This window comes from Coregonus lavaretus, assembly GCF_964263955.1.
Source record: "Coregonus lavaretus genome assembly, chromosome: 2".
Taxonomy (NCBI): Eukaryota; Metazoa; Chordata; class Actinopteri; order Salmoniformes; family Salmonidae; genus Coregonus; species Coregonus lavaretus.
Genome location: NC_139989.1, coordinates 28290044 through 28314709, shown reverse-complemented (window position 1 = coordinate 28314709; position 24666 = coordinate 28290044). Strand labels below are relative to the sequence as shown.

The window sequence follows — 24666 nt, the reverse complement described above, 5'->3', positions numbered from 1 at the left end:
CATCGGGTTCTTGGTCACCTCCCTGACCAAGGCCCTTCTCCCCCGAATGCTCAGTTTGGCCAGGCGGCCAGCTCTAGGAAGAGTCTTGGTGGTTCCAAACTTCTTCCATTTAAGAATGATGGAGACCACTGTGTTCTTGGGGACCTTCAATGCTGTAGAAATGTTTTGGTACCCTTCCCCAGATCTGCACATCAACACAATCCTGTCTCGGAGCTCTACGGACAATTCCTTCGACCTCATGGCTTGATTTTTGCTCTGACATGCACTGTCAACTGTGGGACCTTATATAGACAGGTGTGTACCTTTCCAAATCATGTCCAATCAATTGACTTTACCACAGGTGGGCTCCAATCAAGTTGTAGAAACATCTCAAGGATGATCAATGGAAACAGGATGCACCTGAGCTCAATTTCGAGTCTCATAGCAAAGGGTCTGAATAGTTATATGAATAAGGTATTTCTGCTTTTTATTTGTAATACATTTGCACCCAAAAAAATAAATATGGTTTTGCTTTGTCATTATGGGTTATTGATGAAATGTTTTACTTATTTAATCCATTTTAGAATAAGGCTGTAACGTAACAAAATGTGGAAAAATTGTCTGAATACTTTCCTGAATGCACTGTATATTTCCACATATCTATCAACGTAAATTGGTGCAAAAGTTTTTAAAAAGTATAATAATTATACACTTTAATTTTTTGCAATTTGAATTAGATTTATAAAAAACTCATATACAGTACCAACAATACATTGCGGCTTTGACGTCAAGAGAAGAACAGCCCGTTGGTGGCGGCAGTGCACTGTTTAACAGTAGGAATGTTTGATTTATTGGGAAAAAGTCAGACCGCTTCGGGCAGAATGGTTCAGGGGAACCCCTGGTGATTCAGTCTCACTCTGCCCCAAAGGATTACGATGGCTACCAACAGTGGAATAATGGATTCACCATGAAGCTCTGGCTAGTAAAAACCGGTTCCAACAGTTAAATCCTGCCAGCTCCAAGTCCACTGACACCACTGGTGTTACAGCACGACGGCGGACGACTTCAGTGATGGAGGTGAATCGGGTAAGTAGATACTAAAGTGCCCCAAAACTTTTGTCATGTTATGTTGATGGTAGATGATAAAAAACGAAGATAGCCAGCTATCTAAGCGCAATGTGCCATGCAAAACGAGCTGTCCCATTCGGATCTAGCATATTGTTTGGGGATGGAATAAGCTAGCTAGCTAGCAAGCTACAGCAACTCCATCAACACTGTATGTTTTGCAGAAATGAATGGTAAAATATCATTGTTTATTTCAAGGTATGTCTTTATTTCTGCTGAACTACCTGATCTTTATTGGCGGATATAACTTGCAGGATGTCATGGTAGCAAATGTTTGCGTTTGCCATTATAACTGTATTTACTGTTACTGCTGCTAGTAATTTTAGTAATGTTAGCACGCAGGTTAGCATGTGGATAGCTATAGCTACAGTGGTTCTTCCTTTAAAAGTTTTGAGCTTATGAAGTGACCGTTTGTGGTAGATGGTGGCAGATTGTGGTAAATTGCATCATTCTGTCATTGCACCACACTATCACAAGGGAGAGTTAGAACACTGATCTATCGGTAGTCTAAACTGTGGCACAAATGTACTATATTTTCATAAATTAATGTAGGTGTGAATGTTTCAGTCCGAGAGTCTCTCTTCTCTGGCACTAGAGTCCTGCATCAGGCAAAAAAAAATGTGCTGGTGAGTGGTCCTGGAGTTGAGAGAGAACTTGGGTAAATACAATGGCGCACTTGACATGTGGACTGACGATTTTCGAAAAATAGGCACGGTGGGCTTTTGGTTTCTCTCCCTCTGAAAACAGAAATAAATAATTATAAATAACAAACTGGCTTTATTTACCACAGTGTGAAAGAGTGATAGCCCCTCTATATAAAGTGAGTTTGTGAAACACGGAGTACTTCTTTGCTGATGTGAAGAAGAAACTGAATGAAAGAGAGTCCAGCGAGGATAGGGAGGGGAAAAAAGTTGGCCATATTTTCAAAACCTGAGCTACTTCATTTATTTATGAAATGTACTAGCTTATTTAGCCAATTTAATATATTCGTTTAGGCTTGGCCTATTTAGTAGGCTATTCCGCAGCATAAAGCTATATTTGTCAGCATAAAGCTGAGTGACTCACTCATTCGTGGCTTTGGATCAAAATAAATAAGTACCAACATCCTTTCTGATAGTCTTTAATAAATAAATGTTTTGACCAAGTTAATCAAATCAAATCAAATTTGATTTGTCACATGCGCCAAATACAGCAGGTGTAGACCTTACCATGAAATGCTTACTTACAAGCCCTTAACCAACAATGCAGTTCAAGAAATAGAGTTAAGATAGATCTGTGGATCTGTTGAGGCGTTATGCAAATTGGAGTGGGTCTAGGGTTTCTGGGATAATGGTGTTGATGTGAGCCATGACCAGCCTTTCAAAGCACTTCATGGCTACCGAAGTGAGTGCTACGGGGCAGTAGTAATTTAGGCAGGTTACCTTCGCATTCGCGATTCTAAAACATGTAGGTATTACACTCGGTCAGGGAGAGGTTGAAAATGCCAGTGAAGACACTTGACAGTTGGTCCGCGCATGCTCTGAGTACGCGTCCTGGTAATCTGTCTGGCCCTGCGGCCTTGTGAATGTTGACCTGTTTAAAGGTCTTACTCACATCGGCTACGAGATCGTGATCACACAGTCGTCCGGAACAGCTGATGCTTTCATGCATGTTTCAGTGTTGCTTGCCTCAGTGTTGTCTGGTAGGCTCTTGTCACTGGCCAGCTCGTGGCTGTGCTTCCCTTTGTAGTCTGTAATAGTTTGCAAGCCCTGCCACATCCGTCGGGGCCGGTGTAGTAAGATTCAATCTTAGTCCTGTATTGCCGCTTTGCCGGTTTGATGGTCTGAGGGCATAGCGGAATCTCTTATAAGCGTCCAGGTTAGAGTCCCGCTCCTTGAAAGCGGCAGCTCTACCCTTTAGCTCAGTGCGGATATTGCCTGTAATCCATGGCTTCTGGTTGGGATATGTACGTATGGTCACTGTGGGGACGACGTCATTAATGCACTTATTGATGAAGCCGGTGAACATATTACAGTCTGTGCTAGCAAAACAGTCCTGTAGCTTAGCATCTGCGTCATCTGACCACTTCTTTATTGACCGAGTCAATGGTGCTTCCTGCTTTAGTTTTTGCTTGTAAGCAGGAATCAGGATGATAGAATTATGGTCAGATTTGCCAAATGGAGGGCGAGCGAGAGTTTTGTACACATCTCTGTGTGTGGAGTAAAGGTGGTCTAGAGTTTTTTTCCCTCTGGTTGCACATGTGACATGCTGGTAGAAATGAGGTAAAATGGATTTAAGTTTGCCTGCATTAAAGTCCCCGGCCACTAGGAGCGCCACCTCTGGATGAGGCGTTTTCCTGTTTGCTTATGGCCTTATACAGCTCATTGAGTGCAGTCTTAGTGCCAGCATTGGTTTGTGGTGGTAAATAGACAGCTACAAAAAATATAGATAAAAACTTTTGGTAAATAGTGTGGTCTACAGCTTATCATGAGATACTTTACCTCAGGTGAGCAAAACCTTGAGACTTCCTTAATATTAGATTTCGTGCACCAGCTGTTGTTTACAAATATACACAGACCGCCACCCTTTGTCTTACCGGAGGCAGCTGTTCTATCTTGCCGATGCAGCGTATATCCCGCCAGCTGTATGTTATCCATGTCGTCGTTCAGCTACGACTCGGTGAAACATAAGATATTACAGTTTTTAATGTCCTGTTGTTAGGATATCCGTGATCGTAGTTAGCCTATTTTGTTATCCAATGATTGTATGTTGGCTAATAGGTCTGATGGTAAAAGCAGATTACCCACTCGCCGTCGGATTCTTACAAGGCTTTCTCATGCGAATAACGGAATGTGGGCCTTGTCGGGTGTCTGAAGAAAATCCTTTGCGTCCGACTCGTTAAAGAAAAAATCTTCGTCCAGTACGAGGTGAGTAATCGCTGTCCTGATATCCAGAAGCTCTTTTCGGTCATAAGAGACGGTGGCAGAAACAAAATAAGTTACAAATAACACGAAAACACACACGCAATAGCACAATTGGTTAGGAGCCCGTAAAACGGCAGCCAACTCCTCCGGCGCCAATCTGTTGCTAATGAAGAAAACACATAGTTGCTTACTGAAACACCTAAAGTTATCCAATTGTTATAATAGGATTTGAAGCAATAGTGGCTTGCGAAAGTGTTCACCCCCCTTGGCATTATTCCTATTTTGTTGCCTTACAACCTGGAATTAAAATGGATTTTGGGGGGTTTGTATCATTTGATTTACACAACATGCCTACCACTTTGAAGATGCAAAATATTTTTTATTGTGAAACAAACAAGAAATAAGACAAAAAAACTGAAAACTTGAGCGTCCATTCTTCAAGGCAAAACTGCTCCAGCTCCTTCAAGTTGGATGGGTTCCGCTGGTGTACAACAATCTTTAAGTCATAACACAGATTCTCAAATGTTTCCCCTTAAACCACTCAATGTTGCTTTAGCAGTATGCTTAGGGTCATTGTCCTGCTGGAAGGTGAACCTCCGTCCCAGTCTCAAATCTCTGGAAGACTGAAACAGGTTTCCCTCAAGAATTTCCATGTATTTAGCACCATCCTTCATTCCTTCAATTCTGACCAGTTTACCAGTCCCTGCCGATGAAAAACATCCCCACAGCATGATGCTGCCACCACCATGCTTCACTGTGGGGATGGTGTTCTCGGGGTGATGAGAGGTGTTGGGTTTGCGCCAGACATAGTGTTTTCCTTGATGGCCAAAAAGCTCAATTTTAGTCTCATCTGACCAGAGTACCTTCTTCCATATGTTTGGGGAATCTCCCACATGCCTTTTGGCGAACACCAAAAGCAATGGCTTTTTCTGGCCACTCTTCCGTAAAGCCCAGCTCTGTGAAGTGTATGGCTTAAAGGGGTCCTATGGACAGATACTCCAATCTTAGCAGCTCCTTCAGGGTTATCTTTGGTCTCTTTGTTGCATCTCTGATTAATGCCCTCCTTGCCTGGTCTGTGAGTTTTGGTGGGTGGCCCTCTCTTGACAGGTTTGTTGTGGTGCCATATTCTTTCCATTTTTTAATAATGGATTTAATGGTGCTCCGTGGGATGTTCAAAGTTTCAGATATTTTTGTATTACCCAACCCTGATCTATACTTCTCCACAACTTTGTCCCTGACCTGTTTGGATAGCTCCTTGGTCTTCAAGGTGCCGCTTGCTTGGTGGTGCCACTTGCCTAGTGGTGTTGCAGACTCTGGGGACTTTCAGAACAGGTGTATATATACTGAGATCATGTGACAGATCATGTGACACTTAGATTGCACACAGGTGGACTTTATTTAACTAATTGTGTGACTTCTGAAGGTAATTGGTTGCACCAGATCTTATTTAGGGGCTTCATAGCAAAGGGGGTGAATACATATGCACGCACCACTTCTCCATTATTACTTTTTTAGAATTTTTGAAACAAGTTATTGTTTTCATTTCACTTCACCAATTTGGACTATTTTGGGTATGTCCATTACATGAAATACAAATTCAAATCCATTTAAATTACAGGTTGTAATGCAACAAAATAGGAAAAACGCCAAGGGGGATGAATACTTTTGCAAGGCACTGTATTTGAGCACTGTTTTGTGCTGCTTTGAGACAAGTATGGGGACTGGTCTTGATAAATCAATCAGATTTTTATTTTCACATACTCCGTTTGGGTATTGGTTAGCCAACAATTAGGCTGTGGAAATGTTAGGATTATTTTGCTCTTCACTCGCAGTCACTTAGTAGCCTAGGCCTACTCCCGACCGGTCATGTTGTACAGCGCCATAGCTAAGTTTCTACTAAAAAAAAGGTTTTAAAATCTCTAGTACAGCCAATATTAAAAACAGTCAAATGCATTCGTGAATTAAATCGCTTTAGCCGACATGTTGTGGTTTATTCATTGTTTAATTATTCAAGGCTCCATTTGTTATTTCGTTTTATAACTAAAATGCTTGACTGTATTTTAAGACATGGATGACTTGTATGCTGTGTGATGACATGCACAAATGAATGAATAATTTATTGATATACTGTATATTGAAGTAGGCCTTTATGCCAATAAGTACGTTTCGCTAAAACAGCTACAGTAACAGGACTCTTAGGCCTACAGCTCCATGTCATTTCAATAACTTCGCTTCTCAAAGATGCCCTGTGGTGGTCAAACTAGCATTAATGGCAACAATGGCTGACAGTAAAATAATATGACGTCATTCACTCTAACGTGCCATACAATTACGCAGCACGGCGCAAGCTGTACTGCAGTATGACATAACTTTTAAAGGAAGACCCACTGTACTATCGGCCAACAACAGCGTTTTAGCCAGTTTGGTTATAGACGTTCAATGTCTACTATGATGGTAAAATGTTATCTTGATTTTGTGTAACAGCATGAGAAATGCTGATGTGCTGAGCTGCTAGTAAGTGATGTGTTTCAAGGCTGCTAGTGGTTAGCTAGTAGGGGTAAGCCAACAGGGGTGTAAAAGGGGCTATGCTAAAAGCCTGCACACCGTATAAGTGATAAACCCATTTTTTGCTGATACAGAATAAAGAAATGACAGGATGTGGTCAGATGATAAGTTGGTTTTATTCAGTGGCAATTTTCAGTGCATCATTATTTAGGTTAATTAATTTTAATTTGAGCGTAATTTCTATATAGCCTACACTTTCTCGTTCTGAACTTCTAACGCGAGTGGGACAGGTGTGGCTTCGTGACAATGATCAAGAGCAGCTGCTCACCGATTTGACAGCGCCAATGCAGTTCCACCTCTGACACCACCAAAACATCAGCTATGCGGGTATCAGCTAGTATGTTCAGTCGGTGATCTGCAACGGAGCAAAATTGATGCTCTCAAACGCATCCGAAGTGTTGTTGGAAGTATAGGGTTGTGTTCTCCTGCTCAGGTGTTGCATTGCATCAACCAATGCCGTCGGGCACCAGATTGCTATAACATATGATCTGGCATGTGTCAGCAATGTAGTCGGGCAGGAATGCACTTTAGCTCACCTTTGATGCAGGTGGGTGGGCTGTTACTCCAGGAAAGATCCCATTGGCAAGTGATGATGTCAGAGCCACTAATGTCATACCCCGGCTGGCACTGATAGGTCAACACACTTCCCCTCACGGGAGAGCTGTGGGAGGAGCTAATCCAGCCAAATTCGATTTGAGGGAGGGCAGGGCAGGTGTCATTAGGCTCTACCTCTGCATGAGAAATAAGATGATGTCATTAGATGTAGGATAAACCAGGTGCTTGTTCAGGAGGATATAATGTTACAGAACATTCAGATTGAAATGTATCGTGTAGAACACACAATTGAGGTAGAATATGTAACCGTATTGTCTGTTCATATTACAGTACCAGTCAAAAGTTAGGACATACCTACTTATTCAAGGATTTTTCTTTATTTTTGCTATTTTCTACATTGTAGAATAACAGTGAAGACATCAAAACTATGAAATAACACATATGGAATCATGTAGTAACCAAAAAAAGAGTTAAACAAATCCTCCTCCAGGACGTCCTCTGGTTGCCAGCAGGTTGTCCAGACGAATGGCCATGTCCACCAGTTCGGTAAAAGACAAACTGCTGTCACGGCAGGCTAGCTCCCGTAGGACGTCCTCCCGTAGATGGCAACGGAACTGGTTGATCAGGGCCCACTCATTCCACCCGGACCCTGCTGCCAGGATCCGGAACTCCAGCGCGAACTCCTGTACTGTCCTCGTCCCCTGCCTCAAGTGGACCAGCTGCTCACCCGCCCATCGAAAACCCACCGAAATAGGTGGGCGAACTCCCTGTAGTCCTCCAACGCGGCTCCTCCTTCTCTCCAAACCGCGTTGGCCCACTCCAGGGCTTTCCCCGAGAGGCAGGAAATGAGGACGGACACCTGCTCTCGATCTGATGGCGCCGGCCTGACACTGAAGCAGTACAGCTCCAGTTGGAGAAGGAATCCCTGACACAGAGCCGGCATCCCATCGAACGCCCGAGGTCGGGATATCTGGATCCCTCCGGGTGCTGTGATGTAGGTGGTTGGATCCGGTTGGCCAGCTGGTCTCGACAGATCGGTTCCTCTTCTCTCCAGGCGTTGGACGACCTGAAGAACCCGATCCATCGCTTCCCCCAAGCTGGCCAGCATCGTGGAATGCTCCTGGACCCTTGCCACGATTCCAGATGTGCGCTCTTCTCCCGCTGACTCCATAGGTGAGAAACTCTGGATTTCTGTGTTTTTACCTCCTGCGCCTGACTGTCATTCACACCTAATCACATAATCACTCACCAAGGACAAGGGGGCAGAGGGAACACTTATACACAGACTAATGAGGGAATGAGTACCAGGTGTGAGTGATTGACAAGACAAGACAAGACAAATGGAGTGATGATAAATGGAGCGGTAGTGGCTAGTAAGCCGGTGACGACGAACGCCGAAACCTGCTCGAGCAAGGAGGAGGGGCAGCCTCATCTGAATTCGTGACATTCACAGAGTTCATGTAACAGACACATCTCAACATCAACTGATCAGAGGAGACTGCGTGAATCAGGCCTTCATGATCGAATTTCTGCAAAGAAACCACTACTAAAGGACACCAATAAGAAGAAGAAACACGAGCAATGGAGATTTTTGGTTTCAACCGCCGTGTCTTTGTGAGACGCAGAGTAGGTGAACGGATGATCTCTTCATGTGGTTCCCACCGTGAAGCATGGAGGAGGAGGTGTGATGGTGTGGGGGTGCTTTGATAGTGACACTGTCTGTGATTTATTTAGAATTCAAGGCACACTTAACCAGCATGGCTACCACAGCATTCTGCAGCGATATGCCATCCCATCTGGTTTGCGCTTAGTGGGACTATCATTTGTTTTTCAACAGGACAATGACCCAACACACCTCCAGGCTGTGTCCAGGCTATTTTACCAAGAAGGAGAGTGATGGAGTGCTGCATCAGATGACCTGGCCACCACAATCCCCTGATGACCTGAGTTGGACCTCAGAGTGAAGGAAAAGCAGCCAACAAGTGCTCAGCATATGTGGGAACTCCTTCAAGACTGTTGGGAAAGCATTGCAGGTGAAGCTGGTTGAGAGAATGCCAAGAGTGTACAAAGCTGTCATCACGGCAAAGGGTGGCTACTTTGAAGAATCTAAAGTCTAAAATATACTGTATTTTGATTTGTTTAACACTTTTCTGGTTACTACATGATTCCATATAAGTTATTTCATAGTGTTGATGTCTTCACTATTATTCTACAATGTAGAAAACCCTTGAATGAGTCGGTGTGTCCAAACCTCTGACTGGTACGGTTATTAACATTTTGCTTCACTGAATACACGCCAGGAAAATGTACATATTTTTGTGTGATGTCATGTTTGGGCAATCAATGTTCTTTATATTATGTCCTTTATGTGTATGTTAATGTCCTGTATGTAAAAGTCCTGTATGTGTACGTACCACGGTAGTGAATAAGGAATCCCTGGCTGAGAATAAAGGAGGAGTCGTCAGGGTCACTCTGGAACTGAATAGTGACCTCAGAACCACCTGACACGACCTGGAAACGTTCTCGTGACCCCAGGTACTGGCCGATCACATGGGACATGAGGTCGTGACCATCGAATATGGTGAGAATGTCGTTGTGACGGATATTCAAACTTTGAGAGAGACAAAATACATGAAGAGAGGAAAACAACTTATACTTTAATAACAATGTCACTTCAAATGGAATCATAAAATGTCATCATAAAATGTATCTTCTCACAATCATTGTCATTTCTAATCCTTACGATAAAAACTTCACTGGAAGCATCACATCATTTTTTTTTTTATGTCCATCAGTCACCCATTATAATCAATGAGACGCCACGGAAGCAGCATTCAGTGAGACGGCGAAACGCAAGGCTCACATTGTTCAACCTTCGTTTTATGCTTTAAATATATTCCTTACAAAACATGCACGTTTCTGAAACATAAACATGCTTATTTTGAGTTCTACCTCCATCATATACACTACCGGTCAAAAGTTTTAGCACCCCTACTCATTCAAGGGTTTTTCTTTATTTTTACTATTTTCTACATTGTAGAATAATTTGAGATTCTTCAAATAGCCACCCTTTGCTTTGATGACAGCTTTGCACAATCTTGGCATTCTCTCAACCAGCTTCACGAGGTAGTCACCTGGAATGCATTTCAATTAACGGGTGTGACTTGTTAAAAGTTAATTTGTGGAATTTCTTTCCTTCTTAATGCGTTTGAGCCAATCAGTTGTGTTGTAACAAGGTTGGGGGGGGTATACAGAAGATAGCTCTATTTGTTAAAAGGCCAAGTCTATATTATGGCAAGAACAGCTCAAATAAGCAAAGAGAAACGACAGTCCATCATTACTTTAAGACAAGGTCAGTCAATACGGAACATTTCAAGAACTTTGAAAGTTTCTTTAAGTACTGTAGCAAAAACCATCAAGCTCTATGATGAAACTGGCTCTCATGAGGACCGCCAAAGGAATGGAAGACCCAGAGTTACCTCTGCTGCAGAGGATAAGTTACCAGCCTCAGAAATTGCAGCCCAAATAAATGCTTCAGAGACTTCAAGTAACAGACACATCTCAACATCAACTGTTCAGAGGAGACTGCGTGAATCAGGCCTTCATGGTCGAATTGCTACTAATAAACCACTACTAAATGACACCAATAATAAGAAGAGACTTGCTTGGGCCAAGAAACACGAGTAATGGACATTAGACCGGTGGAAATGTGTCCTTTGGTCTGGAGTCCAAATTTGAGATTTTTGGTTCCAACCGCTGTGTCTTTATGAGACGCGGTGTGGGTGAACGGATGATCTCCACATGTGTATTTCCCACCGTAAAGCATGGAGGAGGAGGTGTTATGGTGTGGGGGTGCTTTGCTGGTGACACTGTCAGTGATTTATTTAGAATTCAAGGCACACTTATCCAGCATGGCTACCACAGCATTCTGCAGCGATTCGCCATCCCATCTGGTTTGGGCTTAGTGGGACTATCATATGTTTTTCAACAGGACAATGACCCAACACACCTGCATGTCTTAAAGTATTGATGGACTGTCGTTTCTCTTTGCTTATTTGAGCTGTTCTTGCCATAATATGGACTTGGTCTTTTACCAAATAGAGCTATCTTCTGTATACCCCCCCAACCTTGTCACAACACAACTGATTGGCTCAAACGCATAAAGAAGGAAAGAAATTCCACAAATTTACTTTTAACAAGTCACACCCGTTAATTGAAATACATTCCAGGTGACTACCTCATGAAGCTGGTTGAGAGAATGCCAAGAGTGTGAAAAAGCTGTCAACAAAGCAAAGGGTGGCTATTTGAAGAATCTCAAATATAAAATATATTTTGATTTGTTTAACACTTTTTCCATATGTGTTATTTCATAGTTTTGATGTCTTAACTATTATTCTACAATGTAGAAAATAGAAAAAATAAAGAAAAACCCTTGAATGAGTAGGTGTTCTAAAACTTTTGACCGGTAGTTTACCTCTGGTGTAGTGGTAAAAAAAACTATGCAAAGGGAGCGCTCACGTTATGCAGTGAGGTTTCAGAGGCAAAAGAAGAAGGAGAACAATTCCCTCTCCCAAATGCTCCAACCACAGCTTCAAAAACCAAAATGATGCCTGTTCAGTGTTGGTGAGGCCAAACTCACATCTGGATGTCCAGTTCGATGCGCTTCTCCTCATTGCCATGGATCTGCCACACACAGTCCTGCCCCTTGGAGTAGCTCTGTGGCCAATCAGGGGACAGAACAGTGCTGGAGGGATCAGTCAACTCTCCCCCACACAAAGCTGAGAGGGGGGTGGGGGAGAGAGAGTGGGAGTTAGGGGCGGAAGATAGAAAGCAAGATAGAGGGAGGGAAGAGAGGGAGTGGCACAGGGACAAAAAGTAATTGTAACATTACTTGTATTATTGTCTTTAGTTTTTAGTTTAGTGAATGAAAGTCCTCTGTAGCTCAATTGGTAGAGCATGGCGCTTGTAACGCCAGGGTAGTGGGTTCGATCCCCGGGACCACCCAAATGTAAAAATGTATGCACGCATGACTGTAAGTCGCTTTGGATAAAAGTGTCTGCTAAATGGCATATTATTATTATTATTATTATTACAAACAAATTATCATAATGTAATGGTAGTTTTCAATAGTATTACCTTTACACACAGGCTCGCTCTCATTCCAGTGTGGATCGCTTGGGTCCACACACTCAATGACCCCGGAGCCCTGCTCCATGACAAAGCCTGTGGAGCAGGAGAAGGTGACTGTGGTGCCCAACGGAAAGGTGATGTCACTGCTGCTGAAATTCCCATGGGGCAAGTAGGGCTCATAACAGTGTTCCCCGTCAAAAGCTGAGAGAAAGCGAGAGAGAGAGAGAGAGAGAGAGAGAGATAAAATAGTCTGCACGTGTGAATATGAGGAGAGAAAGATAAAGTCGGATAAAGCATAATGTAAGATTAACTGAAGTAGGGCTGACCCCATTTAGTCGACTGGTCGATTTTTTGGTCGATAGGCTGTTGGTCGACCGAGATTTCTTTAGTCAAGCAGTCGCAATGTTTTGTTTTTATTCATGGCGCACAACATACCTGTCTGATTCACACCTGTCTCAGTGGACTAATCCAATGCGGAGGCCACGGGGTTGGCACAGTCCATCACTCTACGACATGTGATACTGAAATTGTATATGGTTATAGGATGTAAAAAATTATGGTGCATCACTAATAAATCAAATATTATTTTATAAGAAATGCGCTTTCTCCCGCTTTGGATATGGTCGCTGTCTGTGGTTCTGAAACAATCATCAGTGTGCCGTAGAATTGGCACCTTATTATGCTATGTGCATAATAGCAAAATTAACCAGCATGTTAGGGACTTAGGAAAATTGTAATTGGCTCAGAACAGGGAAGCACGGCTAGCCCTTGGATGTACACAGAGAGCTAATATGAATAATATGCAGTTCAAAACAATTATTTGATCCCCTGCTGATTTTGTATGTTTGCCCACTGACAAAGAAATGATCAGTCTATAATTTTAATGGTAGGTTTATTTGAACAGTGAGAGACAGAATAACAACAAATAAATCCAGAAAAACGCATGTAAGAAATGATTTACTTTTTTCCCCTCACTGTATGCGGTAGTTGTGGAGTAGGGGCCTAAGGGCACACAGTGTGTTGTGAAATCTGTGAATGTATTGTAATGTTTAAAAAATTGTATAAACTGCCTTAAATTTTCCTGGACCCCAGGAACAGTAGCTGCTGCTAAGGCAGCCCTATTCGGACGGGACTCGTTTTTCAGGGGGTGGTCGGGTAATGTAATTATGTGCACAAGCACAAAACACCATATCTGTAATTTTAGTCCGGTCCGAATCTGCCATGTCAGTATATTGTACATGGCAGGAGAGTAATTCCAGCCAGAATAAGCTACTTTTTTTTGGTGAACTGATAATACTAGTCCCGTGCGAATTGACATCCCTGTGTTTCAAGTCCAGGCTCTGGCTGGGCCACTCAAGGACATTCAGAGACTTGTCCCGAAGCAACTCCTGCCTTGTCTTGCCTGTGTGCTTAGGGTCATTGTCCTGTTGGAAGGTGAACCTTCGCCCCAGTCTGAGATCCTGAGCTCTCTGGAGCAGGTTTTCATCAAGGATCTCTCTGTACCTTGCTCCGTTCATCTTTCTCTCGATCCTGACTAGTCTCCCAGTCCCTGCAGCTGAAAAACAAACCCACAGTATGATGCTGCCACCACCATGCTTCACCGTAGGGATGGTGCCAGGTTTCTTCCAGACGTGACACTTGGCATTCAGGCCAGAGTTCAATCTTGTTTCTCATGGTCTGAGAGTCCTTTAGGTGCCTTTTGGCAAACTCCAAGCGGGCTGTCATGTGCCTTTTACTGAGGAGTGGCTTCCGTCTGGCCACTCTACCATAAAGGCCTGATTGGTGGAGTGCTGCAGAGATGGTTGTCCTACTGAAAGGTTCTCCCAACTCTACAGAGGAACTCTGGAGCTCTGTCAGAGTGACCATTGGGTACTTCTTCCATTTAAGAATGATGGAGGCCACTGTGTTCTTGGGGACCTTCAATGCTGCAGAAATGTTTTGGTACCCTTCCCCAGATCTGTGCCTTGACACAATCCTGTCTCGGAGCTCTACAGACAATTCATTTTGACGTCATGGCTTTGTCTTTTCTCTGACATGCACTGTCAACTGTGGGACCTTATATAGACAGGTGTGTGCCTTTCCAAATCATGTCCAATCAATTGAATTTACCACAGGTGGACTCCAATCAAGTTGTAGAAACATCAAGGATGATCAATGTAAACAGGATGCACCTGAGCTCAATTTCGAGTCATAGCAAAGGGTCTGAATACTTATGTAAATAAGGTATTTCAGTTTTTTATTTTTTTATTTTTAATAAATCTTCACAAATTTCTAAAAACCTGTTTTCACTTTGTCATTATGGGTTATTGTGTGTAGAGTGATGAGGATTCGTTTTTAGAATAAGGCTGTAATGTAACAAAATGTGGAAAAAGTCAAGGGGTCTGAAAACTTTCAGAATGCACTGTATGAAGGGCCTACATGTATCAACTTTCAGTGAATGCTTTTGTTCATATGTTTTGTGCGTATGAATTGAATATTGCCAAATGCATCGGTAAAAAATATTGTGCCTATTTAATTTAACCCTTGCTGTTAATAGATCGCAAATCAGCATACAATTTACCTAAACGTTTGGAAATGATAACTTCACTTTCGGATCCCATAGCCTTAAAATGCATCTCAAGTGCAAGTGCACTGTTTAGCTCACATCTGAAGGCTGGGGGGCATTTAGGACGTCTACTGCGGATCGCTAAAATATCCTAATGATTATGATCACATTCCTCAATTCAGATATTATGGCGACACTATACCAAATAGGGTTTCGTATGGTTTAGAAACTTGGGAACCAAGCTCCAGTTATCAGTGTAGCACTGTTATTGCCTGGACGTGAAATATCTTCACGCCTACAAAAAAAACTCCATGCTTCCATCATAACTGTCAATTTATTGGAAATCGTCCTCTGGAATAACGGACATTCTGGGGTAATAATTACATAACCAATGTTCTCTAGTAATACTAGTCCCGTGCGAATAGGGCTTAGCCTAATTGCCTAAGAAAACTGAGGAGATCGCAAACCCCAACTTAATTAGATTTATAATCAATAGCATAACTGTTAAATGTGCTTGGCTTTATAAATCAACCATATACAGTACCAGTCAAAAGTTTGGACACACCTACTCATTCCAGGGTTTTTCTTTATTTTTACTATTTTCTACATTGTAGAATAATAGTGAAGACATCACAACTATGGAATAACACATATGGAATCATGTAGTAACCAAAAAAGTGTTAAACAAATCAAAATATATGTTATATTTTAGATTCTTCAAAGTAGCCACCCTTTGCCTTGATGACAGCTTTGCAGACTCTTGGCATTCTCTTAACCAGCTTCATGAGAAATTATTTTCCATCAGTCTTGAAGGAGTTCCTACATATGCTGCTTTTCCTTCACTCTGTGGTCCAACTCATCCCAAACCATCTCAATTGGGTTGAGGTCGGGTGATTGTGGAGGCCAGGTCATCTGATGCAGCACTCCATCACTCTCCTTGGTCAAATAGCCCTTACACAGCCTGGAGGTGTGTTGGGTCATTGTCCTGTTGAAAACAAATGATAGTCCCACTAAGCGCAAACCAGATGGGATGGCATATGGCTGCAGAATGATGTGGTAGCCATGCTGGTTAAGTGTGCCTTGAATTCTAAATAAATCACAGACAGTGTCACCAGCAAAGCACTCCCACACATTCTCCTCCATTCTTCATGGTGAGAAACACACATGCAGAGATTTTCCGTTCACCTACTCTGCATCTCACAAAGATACATCGGTTGGAACCAAAAACCTCAAATTTGGACTCCAGACCAAAGGACACATTTCCACTGGTCTAATGTCCATTACTCGTGTTTCTTGGCCCAAGCAAGTCTCTTCTTCTTATTGGTGTCCTTTTGTAGTGGTTTCTTGGCAGCAGTCTCCTCTGAACAGTTGATGTTGAGATGTGTTTGTTACTTGAACTCTGTGAAGCATTTATTTGGGCTGTAATCTGAGGTGCAGTTAACTCTGCAGCAGAGGTCACTCTGGGTCTTCCATTCCTGTGGCGGTCCTCATGAGAGCCAGTTTCATCATAGCGTTTGATGGTTTTTGCGACTGCACTTGCTTGAAGAAACTTTCAAAGTTCTTGAAATTTTCCGTATTGACTGACCTTCATGTCTGAAAGTAATGATGGACTGTCATTTCTCTTTGCTTATTTGAGCTGTTCTTGCCATAATATGGACTTGGTCTTTTACCAAATAGGGCTATCTTCTGTATACCAACCCTACCTTGTCACAACAGAACTGATTGGCTCAAACGCATTAAGAAGGAAATAAATGTAACACTTTTTTGGTTACTACATGATTCCATATGTGTTATTTCATAGTTTTGATGTATTGAATATAGCTGTGTGTACTGATGCTGGGAGCATTTTAAGGTCTCACCCTCATAGCGCAGAGCTAGCAGTAGAGGGATGGAAGAGGAGTCGGCCATGAGCTCCAGGTAGAGTATGGAGCCCTCGCTCACGATGCCACGCTCTGGAACGTCGTCCAGGTCTGAGTCAAAGATCAGCGGAGCCACAGAGTTGTTTCCGCTGCGCACAATCAGCCTGACAAAGAGGGAGAAGAAAGGATGGAGGGGAAGAAAGAAGAGTAGAGAGGTGGAAGGTGGGGAGAAAGGGGGGAATGGAGGGCAGAGGAAGAATAGCGGGTAGGAAGGAAGGATAGTAGAAAGGAAGGAAAGAAGGGAAAAAGAAGAGGGATGGGAGAGAGGTTATTCCTTCAAGACGTTTAACCATGGTATTTGTATTTTTATTTATTATGGATCCCCATTAGCTGCTACCAATGCCACTACTCTACTACCACATACAGTGAGGGAAAAAAGTATTTGATCCCCTGCTAATTTTGTAAGTTTGCCCACTGACAAAAAAATGATCAGTCTATAATTTTAATGGTAGGTTTATTTGAACAGTGAGAGACAGAATAACTAAAAAAAAAAATCCTGAAAAACGCATGTCAAAAATGTTATAAATTGATTTGCATTTTAATGAGGGAAATAAGTATTTGACCCCCTCTCAATCAGAAAGATTTCTGGCTCCCAGGTGTCTTTTATACAGGTAACGAGCTGAGATTAGGAGCACACTCTTAAAGGGAGTGCTCCTAATCTCAGCTTGTTACCTGTTTAAAAGACATCTGTCCACAGAAGCAATCAATCAATCAGATTCCAAACTCTCCACCATGGCCAAGACCAAAGAGCTCTCCAAGGATGTCAGGGACAAGATTGTAGACCTACACAAGGCTGGAATGGGCTACAAGACCATCGCCAAGCAGCTTGATGAGAAGGTGACAACAGTTGGTGCGATTATTCGCAAATGGAAGAAACACAAAATAACTGTCAATCTCCCTCGGCCTGGGGCTCCATGCAAGATCTCACCTCGTGGAGTTGCAATGATCATGAGAACGGTGAGGAATCAGCCCAGAACTACCCGGGAGGATCTTGTCAATGATCTCAAGGCAGCTGGGACCATAGTCACCAAGACAACAATTGGTAACACACTACGGCGTGAAGGACTGAAATCCTGCAGCGCCCGCAAGGTCCCCCTGCTCAAGAAAGCACATATACAGTGGGGAAAAAAGTATTTAGTCAGCCAATTGTGCAAGTTCTCCCACTTTAAAAGATGAGAGAGGCCTGTAATTTTCATCATAGGTACACGTCAACTATGACAGACAAATTGAGAAAAAAAATCCAGAAAATCACATTGTAGGATTTTTTATGAATTTATTTGCAAATTATGGTGGAAAATAAGTATTTGGTCACCTACAAACAAGCAAGATTTCTGGCTCTCACAGACCTGTATCTTCTTCTTTAAGAGGCTCCTCTGTCCTCCACTCGTTACCTGTATTAATGGCACCTGTTTGAACTTGTTATCAGTATAAAATACACCTGTCCACAACCTCAAACAGTCACACTCCAAACTCCACTATGGCCAAGACCAAAGAGCTGTCAAAGGACACCAGAAACAAAATTGTAGACCTGCACCAGGCTGGGAAGACTGAATCTGCAATAGGTAAGCAGCTTGGTTTGAAGAAATCAACTGTGGGAGCAATTATTAGGAAATGGAAGACATTCAAGACCACTGATAATCTCCCTCGATCTGGGGCTCCACGCAAGATCTCACCCCGTGGGGTCAAAATGATCACAAGAACGGTGAGCAAAAATCCCAGAACCACACGGGGGGGGACCTAGTGAATGACCTGCAGAGAGCTGGGACCAAAGTAACAAAGCCTACCATCAGTAACACACTACGCCACAAGGGACTCAATTCCTGCAGTGCCAGACGTGTCCCCCTGCTTAAACCAGTACATGTCCAGGCCCATCTGAAGTTTGCTAGAGTGCATTTGGATGATCCAGAAGAGGATTGGGAGAATGTCATATGGTCAGATGAAACAAAAATATAACTTTTTGGTAAAAACTCAACTCGTTGTGTTTGGAGGACAAAGAATGCTGAGTTGCATCCAAAGAACACCATACCTACTGTGAAGCATGGGGGTGGAAACATCATGCTTTGGGGCTGTTTTTCTGCAAAGGGACCAGGACGACTGATCCGTGTAAAGGAAAGAATGAATGGGGCCATGTATCGTGAGATTTTGAGTGAAAACCTCCTTCCATCAGCAAGGGCATTGAAGATGAAACCTGGCTGGGTCTTTCAGCATGACAATGATCCCAAACACACCGCCCGGGCAACAAAGGAGTGGCTTCGTAAGAAGCATTTCAAGGTCCTGGAGTGGCCTAGCCAGTCTCCAGATCTCAACCCCATAGAAAATCTTTGGAGGGAGTTGAAAGTCTGTGTTGCCCAGCGACAGCCCGAAAACATCACTGCTCTAGAGGAGATCTGCATGGAGGAATGGGCCAAAATACCAGCAACAGTGTGTGAAAACCTTGTGAAGACTTACAGAAAACGTTTTGTTATTGACCAAATACTTATTTTCCACCATAATTTGCAAATAAATTCATTAAAAATTCTACAATGTGATTTTCTGGATTTTTTTCTTCTCATTTTGTCTGTCATAGTTGACGTGTACCTATGATGAAAATTACAGGCCTCTCTCATCTTTTTAAGTGGGAGAACTTGCACAATTGGTGGCTGACTAAATACTTTTTTCCCCCACTGTATATGCCCGTCTGAAGTTTTCCAATTAACATCTGAATGATTCAGAGGAGAACTGGGTGAACGTGTTGTGGTCAGATGAGACCAAAATGAAGCTCTTTGGCATCAACTCAACTCGCCGTGTTTGGAGGAGGAGGAATGCTGCCTATGACCCCAAGAACACCATCCCCACCTTCAAACATGGAGGTGGAAACATTATGCTTTGGGGGTGTTTTTCTGCTAAGGGGACAGGACAACTTCGTGGATGGATATTCCAGCATGACAATGACCCAAAACACACGGCCAAGGCAACAAAGGAATGGCTCAAGAAGAAGCACATTAAGGTCCTGGAGTGGCCTAGCCAGTCTCCAGACCTTAATCCCATAGAAAATCTGTGGAGGGAGCTGAAGGTTCGAGTTGCCAAACGTCAGGTTCGAAACCTTAATGACTTGGAGAAAATCTGCAAAGAGCCTTATAACCATCCCGGAAGTTTGAATAGCAATGGTCGAGGATTTTAGCAGCGCGTGTACAACAGTCGATATGTTGATAGAACTTCGGCAGCTTAGTCCTCAAATTTGCTTTGTTAAAATCCCTGGCTACAATAAATGCAGCCTCAGGATATGTGGTTTCCAGTTTGCATAAAGTCCAGTGAAGTTCTTTGAGGGCCGTTGTGGTATCGGCTTGAGGGGGGATATACTTGGCCGTGATTATAACCGAAGAAAATTATCTTGGGAGATAATACTGTCGGCATTTGATATTGAGGTATTCTAGGTTGGGTGAACAGAAGGACTTGAGTTCCTGTACAGTATGTTACTACAACTACAACATGAGTCGTTAATCATGAAACACACACCTCCGCCCTTCTGCTTCCCGGAGAGATATTTATTCCTTTCTGCGCGATGAACTGAGAACCCATCTGGCTGGACCAATTTCGACAGAATATCCCCAGAGAGCCATGTTTCCATGAAACAAAGTATGTTACAGGCCTTGATGTCTCTCTGGAAAGAAATCCTTGCCCGGAGGTCGTCAAGCTTGATAACCAGAGACTGAACATTAGCGAGTAGTATACTTGGAAGTGGTGGGTTGTGTGCGAACCAGCAGGCCGCTCCGAGTGCTTCTCCTCTGCCGGCAATGTTTTGGGTCAGCAGCTGGAATCAGTTCAATTGCCCTGGGGAGAGCAAACAAAGTATCTGCTTCAGGAAAGTCGTATTCCTGGTCGTAATGCTGGGGAGTTACCGCCACTCTGATATCCAATAGTTTTTCCCTGTATGTAATGATACAAAACACTTTCTGAGCTAATAATGTAAAATATTATACATAAAAAAACAAAATACCGCAAAGTTTCCTAAGAGCTAGTCGCGAGGCCGCCATCCTCGTCGGTGCCAGTTAGTGCGCCCTTCCATATAAGTGTGCTGAAAAGCTGTTGTTAATTTGTTTACTGTGAAATAGCATTGTATCTAGTCAAACACCATTTTTTTCCAAAAGTTTACTAAGGGTTGGTAACAGGCTGATTGGTCGGCTGTTTGAGCCAGTAAAGGGTGCTTTGCTATTCTTGGGTAGCGGAATGCCAATTAGCATAATACAAAAATGTATGTAGCATCCGAACGGTTTGACCTATATCCCCCTCTATGAAAGATGACTCTCATGAGACTCTAATGAATACTATGGTGTTCTCCGTTTTGCTCTACGACCCCCACAAGCATCACAGGACTCTTCTGAAGTCGGTACACCTGATCTGCCAACTTCTGTCTGTAGCGTCCAAACACTAATATGAACCCTCTATGAAAAGGTGAGTCTTTCACAAACACGTACTTGTCGGTTGTTTTGCTCTAGGATGCCCATACACCTCACAAGACTAGTAGGAAGGTAGCCGGGTACCAGTTTAATGTGGGCTATTTTTAGCACTTTTCTGGGATTCTTGATTGTTTTATTGCTTTACTGGTAGGCTTATCAGAGGTAGACATGATTACGGCATACAATAGCTGTAGGATTGACAGAGCCATTGAGGGGCGTTAAGAGGGACATAAATTAGGCCACTCAAATTATGACTGACACTGCACATTTGCAGCAGCACTACGATAACTCAGCGACACAATAGTAGGGATTATCTGAGCAGGGCTTAGGTCACTGATAAGTCATTGTCTCAACGCAGCCTTGAAATGTGTGGACAGGGTCCAGGAGCCTAGATGATTTGGATGGACTACGTCATTCCTGCAGAGCATTTTCTGTTTCCAAAAGGTGTCAAAGTTATCTATAAAAGCTATGGCAACAGCTCTACAGTAGTCTTGCTGAATCTTTCACAGCCGTGGCCGAGCGATGGTACCTGGCCTGAAATAATTGGCCGCTTTTTGGAATCTTTCAGAGCTAGAATCAGTTCTTCAAAATCAATTTTCAGCAGTTCCGAGCTAGCCCTCCTAATGTAATTTGACCCAACATGGACTACGACAGCATGGTAGGAAGCAGCCTTGTGTATATATAAGAGGACAGAGATATATAGCGTGTTGCTCTCGTTGTCGATAGACTGTATATTGACAACCAAATGTTCCGTTACACAAAGACTACTCCATGGCTATTCTGAAAGTTCTAATAGAGGAGTCGAATAATGGAACACCCAATACTAGCCATGGTCGGGATTGTAATAATAAAGCACATTTATAGTATTCATAGTATTTTATAAAGGGATAAGACGGTATTACAAGAAATGATAACAAGCCAAATAATACATCTTCAAATACAACTAATTAGAACAGAAGTACTCAATCAAAATAGTGGAGATAAAAACATAGCAAACAGAAGACATAGAAGGCACAGTATGTGGGTATGTGTGGATGTATTGTGATGGAAGGTGTGGTGTGGTTTTTGTGTTTGGAAAAGTGTGGTGTTAAATTAGTGAGAAAGGAAATGGTTGCATATCCCAGAACCAACGTGTGTCTGTGAGCAGGGGTTGTGAGAGAGAACTTTCAATTTTGTTCAGATGAGGGATATACATTTTAAAATAAAGTATACATCTAATCAAAAACATTTTATTGTCCTATCATGGTGGAACAATCCCCAACCCTATATACTAGACACCCACCTGAGTGACCCATAGACCAAAGTCCCCATCTGTTTTATGGCCCTGCTGTGAGTTGCCTATATTTTTTTATGCAGCCAAAACAAAAATAAATGCGGTCAAAGACCTACTTGAGCAGCACCGCCCCCTCAAGATTCTGAGCCTGCCTGGCAGGGTTGGTCCTACAAAGCCAGAGCCCCCTGATGGGAGAGCATAATATACAAGGAAATTCTCAAAGCTGCTAATGAGAACCTTGACGACCTTGTACCTAGCCGGTTGGGATTCCGGTGGGGTAACCCCACCCAGGTAGTGGCAATGCTGGCAACACTGGCTGCAGTAACCTATGGGGAGGGGGTCACACTTGGACAATCAGAGAGGGGGTATATTATTGTGGCCCTGGTGGCACAAAATAATCAAAGGTCTGACTGCACGGAGATGCTTAGGGAAAATGCTTACAACGGGGGACCAGAGTGTTTGTGTCTCAGGGGAAGAGGGTGGATCTGATCTCCATCACCTAGGACTTGACATAGGTTAACCAAATCTCACATTGTTATCAATTTTTGCTCAATCTTGCATGCTTTCTCAAACAGCTGTAACTGTATATGCATTCGTAAATCAGGTTGTTTCTTGAGTTGGGCTCTGGGATGTAACAAACGTTGAGCATCTGATCTTATGGTTGATTGTGGAGGAAAGGGGTTGAGTGTGTTAGAGTATGTGTGTGTGTGTGTGTGTGTGTGTGTGTGTGTGTGTGTGTGTGTGTTTATCCGTTGCAAGGGGGTAAGGATGTTAGGGAGAATAAAGGATGAACCACAATAATTGTTTGCTAAAATAATATTTGATGACAAAAATTTAATGTAATACAATGTCAATCCGGGTTATAGGTAACTGCCTACATTATTACGCATATTAATTGATAATGATGGAAATTAAGATATGCAAGATAGATCATTTTAAATAGCTACAGTGGGGAGAACAAGTATTTGATACACTGCCGATTTTGCAGGTTTTCCTACTGACAAAGCATGTAGAGGTCTGTAATTTTTATCATAGGTACACTTCAACTGTGAGAGACGGAATCTAAAACAAAAATCCAGAGAATCACATTGTATGATTTTTAAGTAATTCATTTGCATTTTATTGCACGACATAAGTGTTTGATCACCTTCCAACCAGTAAGAATTCCGGCTCTCACAGACATGTTACTTTTTCTTTAAGAAGCCCTCCTGTTCTCCACTCATTACCTGTATTAACTGCACCTGTTTGAACTCATTACCTGTATAAAAAGACACCTGTCCACACACTCAATCAAACAGACTCCAACCTCTCCACAATGGCCAAGAACAGAGAGCTGTGTAAGGACATCAGGGATAAAATTGTAGACCTGCACAAGGCTGGGATGGGCTACAGGACAATAGGCAAGCAGCTTGGTGAGAAGGCAACAACTGTTGGCGCAAATATTAAAAAATGGAAGACGTTCAAGATGACGGTCAATCACGACGTGGGGCATCAATGATCATGAGGAAGGTGAGGGAACAGCCCAGAACTACACGGCAGGACCTGGTCAATGACCTGAAGAGAGACTGGGACCACAGTCTCAAAGAAAACCATTAGTAACACACTACGCCGTCATTTATTAAAATCCTGCAGCGCACACAAGGTCCCCCTGCTCAAGAGGAGGAATGGGAGAAGGTCATGTGGTCTGATTAGACAAAAATAGAGCTTTTTGGTCTAAACTCCACTCGCCGTGTTTGGAGGAAGAAGAAGGATGAGTACAACCCAAAGAACACCATCCCAACCGTGAAGCATGGAGGTGGAAACATCATTCTTTGGGGATGGTTTTCTGCAAAGGGGACAGGACGACTGCACCGTATTGAGGGGAGGATGGATGGGGCCATGTATCGCGAGATCTTGGCCAACAACCTCCTTCCCTCAGTAAGAGCATTGAAGATGGGTCGTGGCTGGGTCTTCCAGCATGACAATGACCCGAAACACACAGCCAGGGCAACTTAGGAGTGGCTCTGTCAGAAGCATCTCAAGGTCCTGGAGTGGCCTAGCCAGTCTCCAGACCTGAACCCAATAGAAAATCTTTGGAGGGAGCTGAAAGTCCGTATTGCCCAGCGACAGCCCCGAAACCTGAAGGATCTGGAGAAGGTCTGTATGGAGGAGTGGGCCAAAATCCCTGCTGCAGTGTGTGCAATCCTTGTCAAGACCTACAGGAAACGTATGATCTCTGTAATTGCAAACAAAGGTT

The 24666-nt window shown here is 43.0% G+C and overlaps 1 protein-coding gene across 1 annotated transcript in view; it reads right to left on the bottom strand.

Annotated features, from left to right (window-relative positions):
* The window catches only part of LOC311150358 (seizure protein 6 homolog), a gene marked incomplete at its 5' end in the record, with an annotated part of 101592 nt that overhangs the window by 21827 nt on the left and 55099 nt on the right, over positions 1–24666 (bottom strand). Inside the window, 5 exons of the mRNA XM_084187770.1 lie at positions 7109–7303; positions 9542–9738; positions 11767–11905; positions 12264–12458; positions 16662–16825. Of these exons, the coding sequence (XP_084043896.1) occupies positions 7109–7303; positions 9542–9738; positions 11767–11905; positions 12264–12458; positions 16662–16825 (890 nt within the window). The remainder of the gene's footprint in view (positions 1–7108; positions 7304–9541; positions 9739–11766; positions 11906–12263; positions 12459–16661; positions 16826–24666) is intronic.